At 41.0% G+C, this 21757-nt stretch overlaps 1 protein-coding gene across 4 annotated transcripts in view; it reads left to right on the plus strand.

Moving 5' to 3' along the window:
- tjp2a (tight junction protein 2a (zona occludens 2)) overlaps positions 1-21757 on the plus strand; it is a 152651-nt gene that overhangs the window by 11584 nt on the left and 119310 nt on the right. The window contains exon 1 of one of the 4 annotated variants that reach the window (XM_072258086.1): positions 2707-2972. The exons of 1 other annotated variant lie outside the window; for it this stretch is intronic. In XM_072258086.1, the coding sequence (XP_072114187.1) occupies positions 2952-2972 (21 nt within the window). In that variant the 5' untranslated portion in view covers positions 2707-2951. Of the gene's footprint in view, positions 1-2706; positions 2973-15726; positions 15749-18018; positions 18041-21757 lie in introns of those variants that run through there. 2 more of the 4 variants (XM_072258089.1, XM_072258088.1) reach the window with 2 other exon arrangements.

Below are 21757 nucleotides of genomic sequence, written 5' to 3' on the forward strand. Positions count from 1 at the left end.
ACACAGTAATTATTTGGCAGAGTTTCTCATCAGACCTCTGAAGGAGATGTTAGGACAAGTGACCAGAAGGTTAGTCAAAGGCTAAGTGAAGTCAGAGCCTTGATGCTGAAAATGTTGCCCAGGTTTGTCATTCCTCCCTGTGCCTTGGGGTGCATTGGGCAGCAACCCTGCCATTCCTTTAGCATTTGTCTGTTTGTTACGAGTCCGAGTTGCTAGCTCGAGGCTCAACTCAGCACGGATGGAAAGCATGCAAGGTGCTGGCCAGGACCACTCGCCTCGAAGCCCAGTGCAGATGCCACTACACTACCAGCCAGCAATACTTAGGTTTGGGAGTTGGTTAGGTTATCATGCAATTGGAGGGCTTTGCAGAGATAATATTCGTATTACTTCCCCAGTTCTTGGTGCCTAATGTAGGTTCTCCTTGTCTCTGAATCACACAACAGGATGGGTACTACTGCTGTTCAGTAGACCATGAATTGATGCAGTGTTTGAAGAACAAGATCACAATCCCTCATTTCTCCAGTCAGCCAAAGATCATGCTAGTGCAGTGTTGTCACTTTCATTGAGTAGTAGCTCCTGTGAGGTCAAAAGAAAGGTCATTTATATTCCTCCTTGAAATTAATGCGTGGTGAAATTTATCTCCACTACCTCTAGATAGACAATTTCCAGATGTAATTCTTCAGCCAGTGTAAGGAGCTATTTGAGGAAAAGTTTTCCAGTGACTTTCCTTACTCACAGAGCATGTAAACAGGCACTACAGCCCAACTCAACCAAGATACCCATCTAACTTAGTCCCATAGCCTCCAAATCTTTTAAATCCATATGCCTGTCTTTGTGACAGACTAGGGGAGAAACACCTCTATTATAATTCTGACATCAAGCTACCTTTTTTGCCAATGATCACCACAATGTCTATGTGATTCCAGGGTATGCTGTTCTGTTCCCAAGCTGGGGAAATGAGGAAATAAATTCAGGGCATAAGTACTTCCTCACCATTGTTATGTGCTGAAGATGGAATTTCGTCCATTCCAGGGAACATGTTGTTTTTCAACTATTAGATGGTCTTCATCCGAGAAGCTAAACAAGGCCTCGATCTAACGTTTTACCTGAAGAACATTATCTTTGTCAGCAGTACAGCAAGATTCTCTCTGCATTGGGAACTCAACCCAAAAGTATTTTTCAGAGTACTGACCACTGGGCAGCTGATGAGGCACAATTCTTTTTCTTGTAAGGTTTAATGGAGGTTTGCAGACCAAATAATGTGCATTACTGCCACCTCCTGAGTTGGAATGTGGAGCAAAAAGACGTGAAGTAAACCCCCAACCCACAACTCAAATAATATCAAACTGTCTAATGCTTTTCAGAAAACTAACTACACATTTATATACATTACAACGGCAGTGATATCCCAACAAACTTCACAAGTTGAATTGTGCCTGTCCCAAAGATCTCAATTTAGCAATTATGTTTCACTTTGCACTTCACTGGAACTGTATTCAAATAATACATGCTGCACTGTTTCTTGACAAGTGCACTCCCTACTAATGCCCAAATCACACGCTTTAATTCTGAGAAAGGAATTATTTAACCTAGTATATCCAATGCGTAAATGTGTAAGCATAACTTCTTCCTCCCTTTTATACCCATCTCCCAGTGGAGTTCCCACTATCCTCTGAATTTTAAATGCTGTCCTTTTTTTCTTTATCCAAACTTTGTTGCCACAGTGCTCAAAGAGACTTTTTAATTATGGCTTTCACCTCCCCTTTATCCAAAGTCACCACTACATTTATGTCCTTAATTTTAAGTGATTGCTTGGCTTAAATCCCTGCCTGCCTTCAACCCCAGCAAGAGCAGAGACCTGGCCCATAAGAAATGCATGCACCAGCAACCTCAACAGATGTTGTCCGATCTTAAGACAAATGTCTGGCCTACAATTTGAAGTACCTGTTTTAATAGATGTCAAAACAGAGAACAAATCAGAGCACCAAAATAAATAATCAGGGTGTACTTCTTCAACCCATTCCAAGGCTAAAATGATTGCAACCATCTCAGATGTGAGTACTGATACTTTGTCTGATCATCTTTTCCTAATAGTTGCCTGAAACTTTGAAACATAAACAGAAACGCCTGAACAACCGGTCAGTGGATCTTTTGAACCGTAGGTGTAGATATGTATGAAGTGTTAAAAAGCCATAATTCTTGTTTTTTTTTCTTGAAGGCTTAAATCAACTGCAGGCAAAGTGGAAAACCATGGAGGAGCAACAGGAAGGGATACACGGGGCCATGTTCCACAATAAACAACCCAAGATGTTGTGCCCATTCATTTCCCATCCACCCAAAACGTATAAATGCAGTGCTCCCAACACTGTACCAGTGTTGCCAATATTGGAAAACCTGCTTTATGACCCCTTACGTTAACCCAATACTGTAAATCATTGCGAACTGTGACCTGCGTTAAAGCACAATGACGTCAAACTCCTTTGAAGTTTGGATTCTTTCATCCTTTCGCAAAAAGCACTGAGGCGTTGGCCATACGTGGAGCATGCCATTCTGCACACAGAAGGGAGGCGGGGAAGGGAGTGTCACAAATAGGCTATTTGTAAAACAGTCGAACGCAACACACGGTGTACAGCTCTTGATGAACTAATTTCAAGTACTGCAACTATAGATGTCGAGCCCTGCGCTCGAAGTAGTGTATGTAATGAGTTCGCTCTTTCTTTGCCGTTCCCACCCGCCCCAAGTCGCAGTGTCCAATCCCGAAGGTTTAATAAGAATGTTGCAACCAGCATTGTTGCGAGTTTCAGGGAAACTCATTCAGAGCTGGAAAGTGATTGGGATAACTTCACCCAGCTATTAGCTACCTCTTTGTAGTGAAGAAATTCGTTTCTGCAGACCCCAACTCGCATTGATGTGAAAAGATATTTCCCCCCACTGTCGCTTCAACAGGAAAAATGCCCGTCAGAAGAGGAGAGGTGATTGTAATCGCATCTTGTTTTGTAACTGAATTTCTTCCGACCTTTTGTTTCTCTGAACCCTCCTCCTCCCACTACAGTACAATCTTAACTTTTTTTAAAACCCGCCCGCATTTTTCTTAAAGTTAAAAATCTAGCTGTAACTTTATTTTAGTTGCGGTAAAAGTATTCTTAAGATAATGTAACTGAAATAGTAATAAGATTTGCGCAAACGGGTACAATTTACGTACAGGGAACTGCCATGTAAACAAGACCGAACGAAACCAAAGTGATCATAGAACCGTTCAGCGTTGAAACATGCCCACCAGCCCACCATTTCCATGGTGACCATAACTGACGTAGAGTTGACAGAGTTCTGTAAAGAGAGATTGGGGTAAATCGAGTGTTTTTATTTGAGGGGCAAGACGATATAATGGGCAGAAGGTCCTTTTCTGTAAGACTGGGTTTACCAAATGATTGAGATACTGCAAGGCTAAGGCATGATGACATGTAATGCTGTAACAGTTCCCAAGCAGAGTTCTGGCTCTCAGATGGTCATTTCATCCAGTGTTTATTGATGTAAATGTTTAAAGCGTTGTTGTGTATACTGTGCACATTTAATCTTTATAAAAATTTTTTAAAAAAAGTGGGAAGATACGGAACTGATACGGAGATTGAAACAGTTAATATTTTTCTGTCCCTGACCTTCCATCTATGTTTAACAGTGGAGTGCTCAGGACGCTATTGTCTGGCTTCTTTTAAAGAAGCAATGACTAATTCTACGCTGAAAGGGTGGCTGACCTGATGGTGAGATCAGATGGAAATGTTTTACCTAGTAATTGTATTACCCTGTTTTCCTAATCTAATATCTTGAAAATGGAAAACGTCTGCAGTTTACATCATAATAGAAACTCTTTGCATATATAAATAGTAAACGTTCAGTTACAAATGCCACAAACTGAAAGACATCTGGCTCTGCCACCAGGCATCCATGTTACAAAGGTGGTCAACACAATCTTTATTTTGTTTGGGAAATGAAATCATGAGTATTGAAGGTAAGTTTATATATTTTCATCTTAAATCCTCAAAAAGTTTTTGTCTGAATTTTAATTTCTCCAACTTCTGACATTTCTCTCCCCCCCCCCACCCCTCGCCCCTCCCCCCCCTTTTTCATTCTTCATTCTGTTTACCCTCTTACCTTTTCATCTCCTCACCTGCCCATCACCTCCCTTTGGTTGCCCTCTCCTATTGGATTCCTCCTCTTTCAATTCTTTACTTCCACGTATCCTCTCCCAACTTTTTACTTCATCCCCCTCACCTGGTGTCCTTTATCACCTACCAGCTTTTACTCCTTCCCCTCCCCCCCTCACCTTCTTATTCTGGCTTCTGCCCCCTCGCTTTCCAGTCCTGATGAAGGGTCTTGGCCTAATACGTTGACTGTCTATTCCCCATCATAGATGCTGCCCGACTTGTTGAGTTCCGCCAGCATTTCGTGTGAGTTGCTTAACAATTCCAGCATCTACCAAATCTCTTGTGTTTATTAACCACTGGCTATTGGGATTGCATGTAAGTTGCTGCTGCAGTCACTACTCATACCAGTATCATGTTGAGGCAGCTATTTTGAGTCAACCCAATATGGTTAAATTTACAAAAGAAATGTAGACGTTTTGTAAAATGTTGTTATACAAGGCCATTGCAGCAGATATTAGTTGTAATTAGCAGTAATAGAAGCATTTAATTCTGCAAGATTTTTTCACAAAATTAAATATCCTATTAAAATACAGTCAGCCCTCCGTATCTGTGGATTCCACATCCGTGGATTCAACCAACTGGGGATGGGGAAAACCTGGAAGTTCTCTCTCCAGCACTTGTTGTTTGAGCATTGTTTGCCTCGCATCTCGTTCGGGTTATATGGGAAAAATTTTTGAGCATTCCCAGATCCAAAAAAAAACCTACCAAATAACACATAAAACCTAAAATAACACTAACATATAGTAAAAGCAGGAATGATATTCTACTAGCAGAATCAATACCGTAGTAACATTCGGCAGCTTTCAAGATTCTTTCTCTCTGCGTGTAAATACATAATACGAATGGTGGACGCAGGCAAGTTCAACGCACGCGCAATGTCTTTATTTCGTTCACCACGATTGAAACGCTTAATTACGTCCAGTTTTATGCTAAGTGTAACACCCTTACGAGCTCTCTTAGGCTTCTCTAATACCTTAGGACACATCTTGCTAATGGATACACAAAATAAATCGAGATAAAGCAATCTCGCTGCTCGGGGTGCACGCTGCCTCTATAACAGCTCGCTGCAAAACAAATGCTGAATGCTAGTTTCGCTTTTCATAACACCCTTACGAGCTCTCTTAGGCTTTTATATAAGGGACTTAGCATCTGCGAATCTTGGTATCCGCGGGGGGTCCCGGAACCAATCCCCCACGGATACGGAGGGCCGACTGTACACACATGCAACTTTGACAATGTTTTAATTTGGCCATCCAAGCATTTGTAGTTACGTACAGCAGAAACTTTTTTTTGATCGCACCACATTTATCTTGTCCGTGTGCATTTAGTGATGTGGAGGCCTTGCACTGTAAAGTCCGCTCCCTTCAACGTCCCATTCCCATTTGGCATAGGTTTCCCCTCTTGTGAGTACACTGAATTTCACTGTCAAGAAGTATATGATATGTGCTTGTTGGCAGTGCCTACTGGTAGCATGTTGAAGCTAGTCAGATTGGTGGAGCAACGCTGCATAGCCTTTTGGTAACCATTCCCTCCTTCTGTTTTTCCTTATCCCTGTCACCCCACCACCCCTCCTCTTCCCCACCCTTGCCCTCACCATCTGTCTTCACCTTTCTTTTATTCCTTGGTCTATTCTGTCCTATCAGAATCCTCCCCCTTTAGTCCTTTGTCTCTCCCACGTATCATCTCCCAGCTTCTTGCATTATTCCCTTTCTTCACTCCCACCCCTCCCTTCTGGCCTGGGTTAAACTATCTCTTGCCAGCTTATGCCTCTCCCCCTCTCCCTACCCTTTTATTCTTCCTTTCTAGTCTTGATGAGTGGTGTTGACTGGAAACGTTGCAAGCTTTTGGACCTGTTGAGTTCCTCTATCATTGTGTGTGTGTGTTGATACTGGAGAATAATTCCCATTCTGGAAGATCAGCAGCTTTCAGGAAGATAACAAGGCCTCTTGTGCTAAGTTGATGTACTCTGAGCTGCATTCAAATCCATCACCGTGCACCTGGAAGCAGATTGTGAGCAGAATCCTCAAGCCACTGCTGATGAACTGGATCAAATATCGCTGCCCATATTTCTCATGCAGTGGGGCATTTCAGCAAGGGAAGGTTGAGATTGTGGCCTTGTAGCACAAGGGTTTTCAAGCTGGGGTCCACGGACCCCCTTGTTCAAAGGTATTGGTCCATGGCAAAAAAAAAGGTTGGGAACCTCTGCTGTAGCAGCTGGAGAACAGCTTGCTGTGGTGCAGAGGTTCTGGGTGTTTTGTACAAATGCACAGAGTGAGATCTTTCTTGCCACCATCCTGGCCACATCATTGTACCTGTAAAACCAACCAAGAGGGTGATCGTTGAGTTTGAACTGCCCATTCAAAAGCTCTCTCTTTGGACTATTATGTACTGTTCAGGCCAAGATATTCTGGTAGTGAAATAGATTGTTTATTGGCATTCCTCAGTACTTGCGTGTAAAGCAGAACAAAATCATTGTTACTGGGGATCCTATGCAGCCTAAAAAGCATTATAAATATAAAGGCAATCCTATAAAACACAATGTACATGTAGCTGTTGTATCCAAGACTATCTGTATGTCATAAAGTGACATTAGGTGATTGTGTGTGTAATGGTGATAGGGAAGATAAAGAAACAGTAAAAATGTATTTGAATTAGATTAAAACTTCTATTGCAAAGAGCCTAAAAATTGGAAAATTTGCAGACTGGTAAATCTTTAAAATAGCTCTAATCTTTGCATTGGTGAATACTGAGGAATCATTTTCAATGGTCGATACAATGACTTGGATAAATATCAAGGGAAGTTTTAAAATGCTGATGTGAGGGATTATTGAATGAGTGGAGAATGCTATACCACAACTGGCAGTGGATATATTAATATTTTGTAATATTCTGTGTGTTGCTCTTGAAATACTAATAATCTAGTTTATAAACAAGCACTTGAAACGAGTGGAGAATGTTGTTAAGATTTGTTTTCTGAACTAAAAGTAGTATGGTTGTATACGATAAGGCTTGGGATCCAGGGAAGTTTGGCCAGGTGGATTCAGAATTGGCTTGCCTGCAGAAAGCAGAGGGTCATGGTGGAGGGAGTACATTCAGATTGGAGGATTGTGACTAGTGGTGTCCCACAAGGATCGATTCTGGGACCTTTACTTTTCGTGATTTTTATTAACCACCTGGATGTGGGGGTAAATGGGTGGGTTGACAAGTTTGCAAATGACACAAAGGTTGGTGGTGTTGTGGATCGTGTAGAGGATTGTCAAAGATTGCAGCGAGACACTGATAGGATGCAGAAGTGGGCTGAGAAGTGGCAGATGGAGTTCAACCCGGGGAAGTGTGAGGTGGTACACTTTGGAAGGACAAACTCCAAGGCAGAGTACAAAGTAAATGGCAGGATACTTGGTAGTGTGGAGGAGCAGAGGGATCTCGGGGGTACATGTCCACAGATCCCTGAAAGTTGCCTCACAGGTAGATAGGGTAGTTAAGAAAGCTTATGGGGTGTTAGCTTTCATAAATTGAGGGATAGATTTTAAGAGTCGCGAGGTAATGATGCAGCTCTATAAAACTCTGGTTAGGCCATACTTGGAGTACTGTGTCTAGTTCTGGTTGCCTGACTATAGGAAGGATGTGGAAGCATTGGAAAGGGTACAGAGGAGATTTACCAGGATGCTGCCTGGTTTAGAGAGTATGGATTATGATCAGAGATTAAGGGAGCTAGGGCTTTACTCTTTGGAGAGAAGGAGGATGAGAGGAGACATGATAGAGGTATACAAGATATTAAGAGGAATAAATAGAGTGGATAGCCAGCGCCTCTTCCCCAGGGCACCACTGCTCAATACAAGAGGACATGGCTTTAAGGTAAGGGGTGGGAAGTTCAAGGGGGATATTGGAGGAAGGTTTTTTTACTCAGAGAGTGGTTGGTGTGTGAAATGCACTGCCTGAGTCAGTGGTGGAGGCAGATACACTAGTGAAATTTAAGAGACTACTTCTCTGTGTTACGTACCCCATAACTGGGTTGCCAAACCAGCAGAAATGGGCCACGTGTTGGAGTCTGGTTTAACAGAAACTAATGAAGTTTTATTAAAGAGATAAGTAACACAGTTCTTTAATTGTAAGGATATAAATGCTACAGGTTAGCAATGATAAAACACGCATGTACACAGAACTAGGGTAATAGGAATCAACCAATCTCTATCGCAGTCTAGGGGTAAAATGATCAGTCTCAAGTGACGTACAGTTCAGTTCAGCTTAATACAGTTCACAGTAATCACTGTTGTGCCGTTGGAGAGATGGAGAGAGAGAATGCAAATTTTGATTCAAACAGACCTTTGATGTTCTTCGCAGTTAGCTTTAGGGCAAACCCTTTTATGTCTTCTGTGGTCACTGACTGTGACCCCCTCCATTCCGGATACGACCGTTCTTCTGCGGTGAACCCGGCACAGACACACACACCAGGTTCCCGCTGATCGTACCTTTTCACCCTGTGCGTCTATGGTCGGTTCCCGCGACCAGACCTCCAAACTCACCAACTTGTGGGGGCATACCGCTCTTCCAGGGTCTCATTATCTCGTGGTGTGTGTCGTGCCTTAGCGAACCTGTTCTTTTCATCCCCCTGCTGGGGTATCGCCCGTCCATCAAACTTCAAACAGTTGAGGTTCAAAGCATTCGGTCTGTCAATATCTGAAATGTGTTTCTTTCTCGTTAATCTCTCTCTTCTCTCTAATTAGCATTTTGAATGTTTCTCCATTGTCTCCCTTATATCTCTCTCATTAGCATCAATCTTCTGATTACTTGGTTTTTCATCACATCTGGTAAACCAATTACTTGATCAGCAGAATTTTTGGGGATGAAAAGCACTAAGATGTTTATTGAAATAGTCATCAAAATGATACAAGTGGAAATGATGTATGAAAGGCAGAATTGTTGTAGATCTCAAGTATGGAAGTAAAATGATAATTTAGTGAGAAAGCGGGGTCCTTTGGCCCACCAACCACAGTAATCTTATGATAATCTCGCTTTTATTTTCTCCCATGTATCATTCAACACCTTTCCCATATCTTTTCTCCACGTTTCTACTTAGAAACAGATGATGTTCAATTTATAGTGTCCAATTAACCTAACAATTTAAATGTGAGAGGAAATGGGAAGAAATCAACAGCGAAGCAGGAGGAATCAGTCTTGCTAATTACTTGAGCACAACAGCAGGCAATCAGTGGATAATTGTAATTACAATACAGAACATGTCTGTTAGGGTGTATTCTGGGGTTAGGGGATATAACAAATATTAATTTCACCAGCAACCAATCTTCAAACATGAACGTGGATTGTAGATTGGATTTTAAATGCAACCTGAACAATAGTTTTCCTGGAGCTGTGCACTGGAGTTGACTGCAAACACAGTGTTGTGTTAAATGCCTAACTAAACTAGTCTCTTCTGCCTACATAATATCCTCAATTACCAGAATGTTCTCTGGATTAGAGGGCATGTGCTGTAATGACGGACAAATTTGGATTGTTTTCTCTGGATTTACAGAGACTCTGTGGAGACCTGAGAGAAATGTATGAAATTATGAGGCACATAGATAAGAGTAGACAGCCAGGGGTGGTAGTGGAGGTAAATGTGCACATTCCCTCCATTCTCTGCACATTCGTATACCTATCTACTCATCTATCTAAGCGCCTCTTGAATACCTTTATTACCACCCCTGGTAGTGCATCTATCACTCTATGTATATGGGGGGAAATTGCCCTGTCCATTTCCTTTGGACTTCTCACCTCTCACCTTAAATGCATGCCATTAGACATGTTAATCCTTGGCGAAGAAATACCGGCTATCTACCCTATCGATGCACCTCATAATTTTGTAAACTTCTCTCAGGTCTCCCCAGGCTCTCTGTTATCCAGGCAAAACAACCCAGATTTGTCCAACCTGTCACCAGGCATATGCCCTCTAATCCAGGAAGCATCCTGGTAAAGCTGTTGTACACTCTCTCCAAAGCCTGCACAATGTTACTCTGTAGGCTTGAGGGTTTTGCCGGAAGCCTGAGTGCTGCGGTTGGTGGGTGAGACTGGGGATGCCATTTTAGTCTGGGGTGGAAGGGAGTCCGTGAATTTAAAATTTGGTCTGAGGCACTGCAGCTTTTATTTGAATTTTCACTTTGCATTGTAAATTGGTAAATTAATATTGTAATGGTTTTGATTTGTAAAGCAGAATCTTTTATTAAAGCCAGTGATGCATCAAAAAGTCAGTCTATTAGTATATTGCAGAACTGATGAGTTGTAAAATTATTTCAACCAAATATTAAAAAAGCAAGCCTTAATTTCCTGGATTTTAAATGAAGAAAACATTCTTGATTGTTTTTTCTTTCTTAGGTGGTTTTTGTGGCTGAGATGACTCAACCGAACAGTTCTCTGGTAGATAAAAAGATGAGAAATCTGACTAAATAATCACTAAAAATACCTTTTCTGAAGTAATGTGTTAAGTTAATGCCGCAAACAGTGAAGGGATGAGCCGAAATGGTGCGTTGCAGAATCGAGTTCCGATGGCCGTAGGACTGGCCCGGGTGCGAGGATGCATCTCTCTGGGTGCTGAGAGGAGAATTTGGGGCCTGTACCATTGGACCGGGTGTGAGGTTGGATCGCTGTGGGTGCTGAGAGAAGTTGGGGCCTGTACCATTGGACCAGGTGTGAGGTTGGATCACTGTGGGTGCCGAGAGGAGAATTTGGGGCCTGTACCATTGGACCAGGTGTGAGATTGGATTGCTCTGGGTGCTGAGAGGAGAATTTGGGGCCTGTACCATTGGACCGGGTGTGAGGTTGGATCGCTGTGGGTGCTGAGAGAAGTTGGGGCCTGTACCATTGGACCAGGTGTGAGGTTGGATCACTGTGGGTGCCGAGAGGAGAATTTGGGGCCTGTACCATTGGACCAGGTGTGAGATTGGATTGCTCTGGGTGCCGAGAGGAGAATTTGGGGCCTGTACCATTGGACCAGATGTGAGATTGGATTGCTCTGGGTGCCGAGAGGAGAACTTGGGGCCTGTACCATTGGACCAGGTGTGAGATTGGATTGCTCTGGGTGCCGAGAGGAGAATTTGGGGCCTGTACCATTGGACCAGGTGTGAGATTGGATTGCTGTGGGTGCCGAGAGGAGAATTTGGGGCCTGTACTATTGGATCAGGTGTGAGGTTGGATCGCTGTGGGTGCTGAGAGAAGTTGGGGCCTGGGCAGATGAGGCTTGGTGCCCGTACAACTGGCTCGGGTGTGAGGTTGGGTGGCTCTGTGCGCCAAGCAGATTTGAAGAGCTTGAGAGCGGCTTTAGGCTGGGCAATGAAATCTGGGTGTGGAGTGAGTCTCTGGGTGACATGGTCTAGATACTTGGCCCTTCGCGGTAGCCAGGTCCTAATTGAGATGCAATCCACTGTTTAGACAATTTAAATGCTGGCCCAGATCGAAGGTGCGAGCCGACTTTGCTTGCTCTCCGGGATGTTCAGTCCTCTCTCCAGGGTGCTGGAGCCTTTGCTGTCCATTGTATGGTCAATTTAAAAGGTGGCCCAGATTGTGGACCACCATAGCCTATACCCCATCCTTTATACTCAATATTATTGTAATGTGAGAGACACTGAAGCTAGTTGATATAAAAGTGGTTTGTTCAACAAAAACAAGCAGCAGGCATCATATTCGGACACTCTCGGAGGAAGAGGCCTCCCAACCCAATATTACGTGACATTTTTATCTGCTAAAGGTCAAACAGCAGGACAATTCGAAAGTTGCAAAGTATCTACAATGCTTCCTTTGAATTGCATTTAATTTTCACATACTTTCTTCTTCACACCCACACTCCAGACACCCAAAATGAATGTTAATCAGCATTATCAGGTTTGCAATCAACTCCAGTGCACAGCTCTACGAAAACTATTGTTCAGGCCGTAATTTAAATCCAATCTACAATCCACATTCATGTTTGAAGATTGGTTGCTGGTGAAATTAATATTTGTTATATACCCTAACTTCAGAATACACCCTAACAGACATAATAAGATAAGGTATTAACACCAGGGTAAACTAATTGACCCAAAGGGCCAGGTTCCAAGTTAATAATTTATTATTTAGATTACCTGTACTATCACTTCTCTCTTTGTACATTTAAAAAAAAGCACAAATGGGTCACCTCAGTTCTCTTTCCTTGAACAGCCAATTTGTAGTCTTCCCTAGTGGTTGTATACTCTCTCAATTCCTTTCTCATCCTTCTTTCTTTCTAGCTCTATATATTTCCTCCTGACTTTGCAGCTTTGGTTAATGGATGGTCGACCAATTCCTCATTCATATCTAGGCTTTTCCAGGATTACACATCTATATCAAAACCAGAATCTGTTTTTATGCAGAACTTTTATCTAATTTTCTGGAGGCTTGTGTCTGTGATGTGATAAAGCATCTTGTTGTGAACCTTCTGGTCGGGGAGAGGTCAAGGGCGACATGTGGATGAAATCTGTCCTTTCCAAAACTGTAAAGGCTGCAACTTGATGGATAACTTTAAAATAGGTAATCTTAGTATTTCCTGATGCTCAGTTTGATTACCTTTCAGATTTGCTTATATGGATAATTGATCTTTTTGCTTCCTACTGTTGCTTCTAAATTAGTTTAGGCTTGGTGTTATCTAACTTCAAGATGTTTTATCAGCACTGTGTGTACATCATCTCCACATCATCTCAGCCCCACACCTCAAGATTCAGTTCATTTTATTTAAGTTCTCTGCCTAATTGGATGTCGCAAGTATGTAATTTGCTCAAAAAGCTTCCATTAGGTGGCAGTTTTGGCCTTTTATTCATCTAGTTCAATCACTCCACATTTGGCAGCAGTTCCTTAAATTGTCAAGGCCCTGTACTCTGTAATTCTTTTCCTAAACTATTCTACCTATACTTTTCCCTACTTATAAGATTTTCCTTCAAAACTTTCTCTTTGACACAGCTTTTATTCCATTCCACTAATGATATGTTGTTAGGTATCAAATTTTGTTTGAAATATCTGTTGTGTTTTGCACTAAAGATAATGTATAAGTGCCAGTTGTTGGTACACTTTGCCTTACTTTTGGGAAGTAAAGCTATAGCGCTTGCTGTTTATTTCAATCATGTTCAAAAACACATTTTCATGTTATGGAATACTGTTGAAGCTTTCTACTTTGAACTTGGGGTGGCTTTTATTGCCTATCCCAGAGAGATTTTTTACAATAATCCGAGGAGTTTCATAGTCAGCAGTACTCAAACTGCATGATTCTTTTTGATTTGCTTCATTTCTTGACTTTGATCATTTTTACTGTCAGCGGAGAACAAGCTAATGTCCAAGGTGATGTTAAGAAAGAGCCGGTGTTGTATTGGGATTGGTAAATCCCCAGCGCCTGATGGGATATAATCCAGGTTGCTATGGGAAGTGAAAGAAAAGATTGCTGGGTTGTTGACAATAGTCTTTGTATCCTCTCTAGCCTCAGGGGTAGTACTAGAAGATCGGACGATGGCAAATCTTGTTCCTTTGTTCAAGAAAGGTAATGGGGTTAACCCTGGGAATTGTAGACCAGTGACGCTTATGTCAGTGTTAGGCAAACTAATGGAGAGGATTCTTGGGGATAGGATGTATGAGTATTTGGAGAAACACAGCCTTATTAGGAATACTTAGCAAGGCTTTGTAAGGAGTAAGTCATGCCTCACAAGCCTGATTGAAGTTTTTGAGGAAGTGACAAATCAATTGAAGGTAGGACACAGACATTTCAGTAAGACTTTTGACAAGGTTTCCCTGTGGACGGCTCGTCCAGGAAAATCATGAGGCATGGAATGCACAGAAACCTGGCATTGTGGACTTGGAATTGGCTAGCTCACAGAAGACTGAGGGCTGAGTAGCAGATGGAACGTATTCTGCCTGGAGGTTCATGACCAGTGTTGTTCTGGAATTCTACCCTGTGATTTTTAAAATATGATGAGAATGGGGAAGTGGAAGGGTTTGTAAGTTTGCAGATATCATTGAAGGTTGGTGTCATTCACAGTATAGAAGGGGGGTTGTCATAGGCTACCATGGGATGTAGACAGGATGCAGAGCTGGGCTGAGAGCAGCAGATGGAGTTCAATCCAGAAATTTGTGAAGTGATACTTTGGAAGAGAGCTTGAAGACAGAGTTAGAGTTTAATGGTAGAATTCTTAGCGGTGTGAGGAAACGGAGAGAGATCTTGAGGTACAAGAACATTGATCCCTCAAAGTTGCTGCTCTAGTTGATAGGGTGAGTAAGGTGGTGCACAGCGTGTTGGCCTTCATTAATCGGGGATTGAGTTCAGCAGTGTGTGGTAATGTTGCAGCTCTAGAAAACTCTGTTTAGAGTATTGTGTTCATTTCTGGTTGCCTCATTTGTAGAAAGGATGTGGAAGTTTTGGAGAAGGTGCAGAGAGGATTTACCATGATGCTACCTGGATTGGAGTGCATGCCTATGAGGAAAGGTAGAATGAGCTAAAGTTTTTCTCTTTGGAGTGAAGGGGGATGACAGGTAACTTGATTGATAGAGTTGCCTAATATTTTTTAGGTATATTTAGAGTGGACAACCGGAACCTTTTTTCCCCGGTGTGACAATGAGTAATACCAGGGAACATTCTTTTAAGCTGAGTGGGTGGGGAAAGGAGGGATGGAAAGGAGTTCAGGGAAGATGTGAGAGATAAGTGTTTTTTTTCAGTCATCAATACCTTGAATGCACTGCTGGGGTTGGTGGCAGAGGTAGATGCAGTATATTAGGGACATTTGAGACCCTTAGATAGGCACATGGATGAAAGGAAAACTGAGGGCTATGTGGGAGGGATGGGTTAGATCAGTCATGGAGTCAAGGTTAAAAGGTCGGCATAACATTGTAGGCTGACGTGCCTGTACTGTTCAGTGTTCTACTTTTGGAACATCTTGTACATTAATTGTACAATCTTCTCTCATTCGTGGGTAGTTTGTATTTTTAAAAAGGCTGCATGCCTGTGCAGTGATTTGTTTTCCTGCCTTATCTTGAATTCTACCACATCTCGTCATGTGCTTCTTTCTGTGCTCTGAGTACAACGTTGCCAAAATTTCTGGAATTGCTGTTTGTAGAGAAAGAAACTTCCTACACAGAAGGAGGCCACTTCTCAGTGTCATCAACAAAAATCTATACATGCATCTTACAGATATCATCCAGTGTAATTAACCTATTGTCTGGCCTAATACAGGCTGAGTGCCCCTTATCTGAAATTCCAAAATCCGAAAACCTGCAAAATCCGAATTATTTTTGAGCGCTGACGTGACGTCACAAATGGAAAATTTCACAAGACGCTGGAAAAGTTCCCAGGCAGGTCTCTGTGCACCATAGACAGTTCTGAGAAGTGACCTCGTGTATGTAATGAACAGAAGTTAATGAAAAATAGAAGAACATTGCATCATAAAGTGAAAAATGAAGATCTCAAGTTGTGTATCATCAGTGTTATAGTGAAGATATGCCGCTTAATCCTAAACTGAACGTGAAACAAACAAAGGTCTGTTGCAATGAACTGAAAATTGAAGGTAATTCTGAATATATAGGAGGCTGGTTGCTGAAATTTAAGAAAAAGCATGGCGTTAGATTTTTAAAGCACCTGCTGATCACAAAAATTTAGCACCAGAACAACTCTACAATGCTGATTGATTTTATACCTTATATAAAACCTGAGAAAAGCAAAATACAAATAGTGTGCTGTAGCCTTTTAATCAAAATGTGGCATCATAGGTGGAGACTGAAAGCATGCCATAGCTTTTTGTTCAACAGCTGGTTCAGGTATTCTCCCAATGCTGTTATTGTTACCCTGCACACATTATATTCTCATCATATTAATGATATGTAATCACTTTTACTGTTAAGTGCATGTGTATGATGAACACGTGTAAGATAAAGACTGCTTACCAGTAGCACACAGATTCAGGGTCAGAAATGATGGCGATGCCAAGCTTTCTCATTATATATTCTAAAATCAGATTTTGGATTTTTTCTGAAACACTTCTGGCCCCAAGCATTTTGGATAAGAGATTCTCAGCCTGTACTAGCTCTAAAGAAACTAGATCAGCACTAATATACAAGATTTACTCTGTGGCCTTCCACGTTTTTGCTGATCTGGTTTACTTAAAGTCTTTTCCTCTATCACCCTTTTCAGGCAATGAAGATGCCAGATCATCTTTGCCCCTTTTGTGAGTTGGAGGGAGGAGAAACTCCTCAATTCTCCTCTAACATACTATTAGTTACTTAAATCTGTCTCTCTATGTTAAACAAATTAGTTCATTTGATCAACTCTTTGGGTCCTTCATGACTTTATGAATCTCAATTAAATTGCCCTTCATCCTATTCTAGTTAAACCTGACTAAACTTCTCCAGTTCTAACCTTCATGATTATCTTCTAGGCCCACTCGTGTGTTATCATATCCTCCCTGTGATTACAACAGAGGAGGCTGCTATCCATCCCAATGAAACTGTACCAACTCATGCAAGAACAATCTATCTCATCCCATTCCCCATAACTCTGCAATTTATTTCCATTCAGTTACTTTTCCAGCTCCCCTTGTAGTGGTAAATTTGAATTTGTCTCCAAAAGTAATGCACTGGGAATGCCTTCTAATGCCAATACTAAGCCATATTTTCTTGAGTTGCTTGGGTGAATCTACCATGGTTGGGCCAAGTTAAATTAGCTGGCAGCAGCAGTGATTTCTCCCCCCCCACCCCCAAGGTAATTGAATAGTTTTTATGAAAAGTGTGTGCATATGAAGGGACAAAGTTTTTATTTCTGTCTCACCATTTTAGTGGCTCATGACATCTTGATACCCCGTAGCCAATGCAGTATTTTTTTGAAGATGCATAGGAATTGAGAAGCTAATTTACCTTCTTCAAGCCCACTACCTGATTATTACTAGCTGTTCAAATTGTAGTTTATCTTGAAGTTCTTCAGTTGACCTAGATATTTACGATTGCTGGAAAGCACAAAAGTGGGACTCTGAATTGGCATTTGAACCTCATTCTCTCTATCCAAGACGAGCCCACTAAGTTGACATCTCAATACATGTACCTTACAAGAATTAGAGATAAGATAACTATATATTATGAGAGATTTATAACTTGAAAGCTTCATAACTAATACCATGAAGCTATAATTTAAACCAATGTGGTATATTTGCAGAAACAATCTACATAATTTGAAATATATGATGCAGACCTTTGTGCTTGGTTCTTTTTAAGCCACAAGTTGGGATACACAAATGGTAATGGCTTTCACATCTGAGTGAAATTGGAATCTTGGAAAAAGTTCAAAGGAAAGCTGTAGAACTGAGTTGTGGTCTAAAACAATGTTGTTGCCTATTTAGCTTTGAAAAGTTTGTTCTATCCATAGTACGTTGTTAGGAAGTTTCCACTGTGTCATCTCTGCCAAGAAATTCTGTGGTTTTTATCCGGGAGTGAGAGTCTGGATTGCAGGGATCTCAGCTGTCTAGGACAGGCTAGATTGACTGGCAGGACCAACATTTTCACATGCAGCTTATTTGATCATCAGGAAATTGCTCTGGAGCTGCGGATATTAAAAAATAAAGATGTAATTAATTGCAGTTACTAAAAAAAATTAATTAATTGCATCACCTTCAATACTGCATCAGTGTAAATCTTTTATTCTAGGGTCTTGAAAAAGATTAGAACCCACATCTGTATAACTCCAATTTGTGAGAGTCAGCCACTGAGCCAAAGCTAAGTCACTGTCTTGTGCCTCCCTCTTTGTTTAATGCGGCCAGCAGAAATGAGGTTCTAGTTCATGTATTGGAAATGAAAGGGAAGATGTTTGCCAGGTCAGTTACTCCTTTTCTTTAATATTATGACATTTTGTCCTCCATTAAAGCTTGGAAAACCTGGTAAAGGTTTGCCAGAAAGCTTTCATAAAGCAGCCTCTGCCGTGCTACTGATGAAAATGATGGAAAAACAGAGGAAGGGCAAGCAGTGGGTTAACAAAACTTTCATTCAGCCTCTACTGCAAGCTGATTTCGGTACGAAAATTATGTACATTTACTGGGCCATCAGTTAATCAGGACAGCTGTTTATTTGGCACAATTCTTAAATAGAGAAAGTAGCTGGGATTCCCTTTGTTTATTTGGGGCAAATTTGCTGAACAGTTTCAATCTAGCATCAGTTGCATGCTTAGGCACTACATATTTTTAAATAATGTCAGTTGCGTGTGTTTGTGTTCAAAAGGCAGTCATGTTTGTCACTGATAGTCGGCGAGAAACATGCAGTTAGACTACTCAGAACTGTTTTGCTCACTGCGGTTCCAAGCATTCAGGCTTGGAGATGCCAGAAACAGCCAAAAGTCAAAATGAAATGATTTCACTACTTCAACAAGTTAGGAATTATGAAGCTATTGGCAATCATCTTGAATGTTACAATAAAAATGATTTGTAGGATGTAATCATGTGAACATTGTATGAAGGATATCCATTATCTGGATTAAGGTGCTGAGCTGATTTTGTTCATTTACAGTCAATTGAAAGTACACGGCAAATGAACTTCTCCGTTGATAACTATTAGGAACTAATGCGCTGTTTTATAGTACTGTAGTACTGTTATAAATTTGTTCTGTATTTCATTTAAATGCCTAAATAGTTACTCAGTTAAATGGTAGTTCACCTTTTATAAACCTTTGAAATATTTCAATGTATCTTTGGCTAATTAGGACTACCACTTAATTGGGCCAAAATGTACTGGTCCTGATGTGGCCCAGTTAACTGGGATTGACTGTAGTAAACTGAAGGCACTGAAAATTAGAAATATGGTTGGTGTATGTATGGGAATCGGAAAGGTTTATACTTTGACACAGTTTTTATGGAACACTTTGTTGACTGTTTGTAATAGTATTGATCTATACTTAGTTGGAGGACAAATCTGCTTGTAGAAGATACATTTTTCCTTGAGTTTTATCTTTAAGTAACATACTAAGTAACCCCAGTTTGGAGAAAGAATAAAATTGGGGGTCATAAACGTAAGGCATTCCCTGTGGAGTTTATTCGTGACTTGGGGCAAAATGAATCAGAATGTGGGATTTATTCTTGGAGAATAGGGTATATTTAAGGTAATGCTGGATGATTAACACAAGGAGGGGATAGAAGGAAAGGTGGCAATATAGGCAAGTGGGGTTAGTGGAAATGAGTGTGGAATGCTCTGCCACAGACTGCAGTGGAGGCCAAGGCCATGGGTATGTTTAAGGCAGAAGGTGATAGTTTCCTGATCGGTCAGGGCATCAAAGGATATGGCAAGAAGGCAGGTGTATGGGGTTGAGTGGGATCCGGGATCAGCCATGATGGAATGGTGGAGCAGACTCGATGGGCTGAATGGCCTATGTCTTATGTGATGGCTGAAGGGCCTTTTTCTATGGTCTATAATTATGAAATATTGATAGTATCAGGGAGGAGGCCTGATTGGAGCATAAGCAACTAGATCAATCTAAATACTATGTATTTTGATTATTCTGCATATTTACATTATTCTGGGAAACTGTGCTCTCAACTTAATTAGAAATCAGCATTCTGCGATACAAAAATCTGTATGTGGTGAAAACAATGGCATTAGCAATGTAGAGACACCTATTTTAATTAGGAAATTCCAAAGATGCCGATGATTCAGGTCAACACACACAAAATGCTGGAGGAACTCAGCAGGTCAGGCAGCAAATGGAAATGAATAAACAGTTGACATTTAGGGCTGAGACCCTTCATCAAGACTTTTTTTTAAAAAAAGGTTGTTTGTGCACTTAATAGGAGTGGAGCATGTTAATTTTGAAATTCTATGCAGAGTTTTTTTTTCACCATTCCAGCCCAAGCCAAGTGATATTGTTTACTACTTTTTAAAAAAAACTAATTACCCAGCTTGGAGTGTTCTGTCTGTTCAACTGGCCTTGATACCTTCAAAGATTCTGTGTGTGAATCCTCCCTGGTTTCTTTTCCTGGGCTCCCTTCATAATTGTACTGTTTGCTACTGATTTCCTATGCTGCTGTCTGAATTTGAGCAAAGCTTTACTGATGATATCTTAATTCATTCTGCTTGTTTAGCCAACACTCACTTGTCAACTACATTGAATTCTGGTCTTATTGTTGCTTTTTTTTCCCCCTAGTCCTTGTAAGTTATTGCACCTTCTCTTGTCTGGAATTGTTCAAATTCTGGTGGGTTGAACATTTCCAATTGGCTAAAGCATTAGTGGCCCTGCCATCAATTTCACTTTCTAAATTGTTCGGCTTCTCCTCCGGTTTTAATGGACCTTGAAGTCTATGGCTCCAAGCATAATGTATAACTATATAACACTTAAAAGAAAATGCTCCTTCAGTGCAAATTGCTGCACTTAATTTCACCATTCTTCCTTCCAAACAATGATGTTTCTTGTGAATCCTTATTTGACCTTGTGATGGAGCATCGTCTTATTCTTTCATGGTTGATCTTACCGTAGCTTTCTCACAAATTTTACAGAGGATGCTTTGAAAATTTAGTACAGAGAAGAACAGTGAGTGTGTCATTATTAATAGTACAATATAATAACTCATGTATGATGCATCAGTTGCTAAGAACGCCAATTATTCTTTGCATGGCAGTGAATGAGTCTATTCTTTGAAATGAAGATTTTTAAAAAATCCTCATCATAGCCATTTGATTGGATTATAAATTTTAAATATTGGATCATGTTCTACTTCACTTTGAGAACTGCTTCATATACACTTTTTAATTAATACCTCAAAGTTCAAAGTAAATGTATTATCTTAAGTACATTTATGTCACCATACACAAACTTGTGATTCATTTTCTTGTACGGTAAATAAAAGAAACACAATAGAATCAATAAAAGACCACTCCCAACAGGGCAGACTAACAACCAATGTGTAAAAGATGACATACTGTGCAAATGTGAAAAAGGAAAAAAAGTAATAAATATTAAGAACATAAGATGAAGAGTCATTGAAAGTGTACCCTTGAGTTGTGGGAGCGTATCTGTGTTGGGGTAAATGGTTGTCCCTTCTTCAAGAGCCTGATGGTTGAAGGGTAATAATTATTCCTGAAACAGGTGTTGTGGCTTTTAAGGCTCCTGTAGCACCTTCTTGATGGCAGCAACAAGATGAGAACACTACTTGAATGGGGGAAATCCTCTGAAGTGACAACACCAAAGAATTTAAAGTTGCGGACCCTCTACACCTCAGAGGACTGACTCATGGACTTCAGATTTCCTCCTCCTGTGGTCAATAATCAGCTCCTTGCTCGTGCTAATATTGAGTGAGAGGTTGTTGCTGTGCCACCACTCTGCCAGATTTTCAATTTCCTTCCTATGTGGTGATTCATCACCATGTTTGATTTGGCCAACAACAGTGGTGTTGTCAGAAAACTTAAATATAGCTTTGGAGCTGTGCTTAGCCTCACAGTCGTAAGAATAAATGAATAAAGCAGGGAGCTAAGCACACAGCCTTGTGTGCACCTGTGCTGGTGTTGATTGCGGAGGAGATGTTGTTGCCAATCCAAACCTGCTGGGGTCTGCA

This window comes from Mobula birostris, chromosome 5, assembly GCF_030028105.1.
Source record: "Mobula birostris isolate sMobBir1 chromosome 5, sMobBir1.hap1, whole genome shotgun sequence".
Classification (NCBI taxonomy): domain Eukaryota; kingdom Metazoa; phylum Chordata; class Chondrichthyes; order Myliobatiformes; family Myliobatidae; genus Mobula; species Mobula birostris.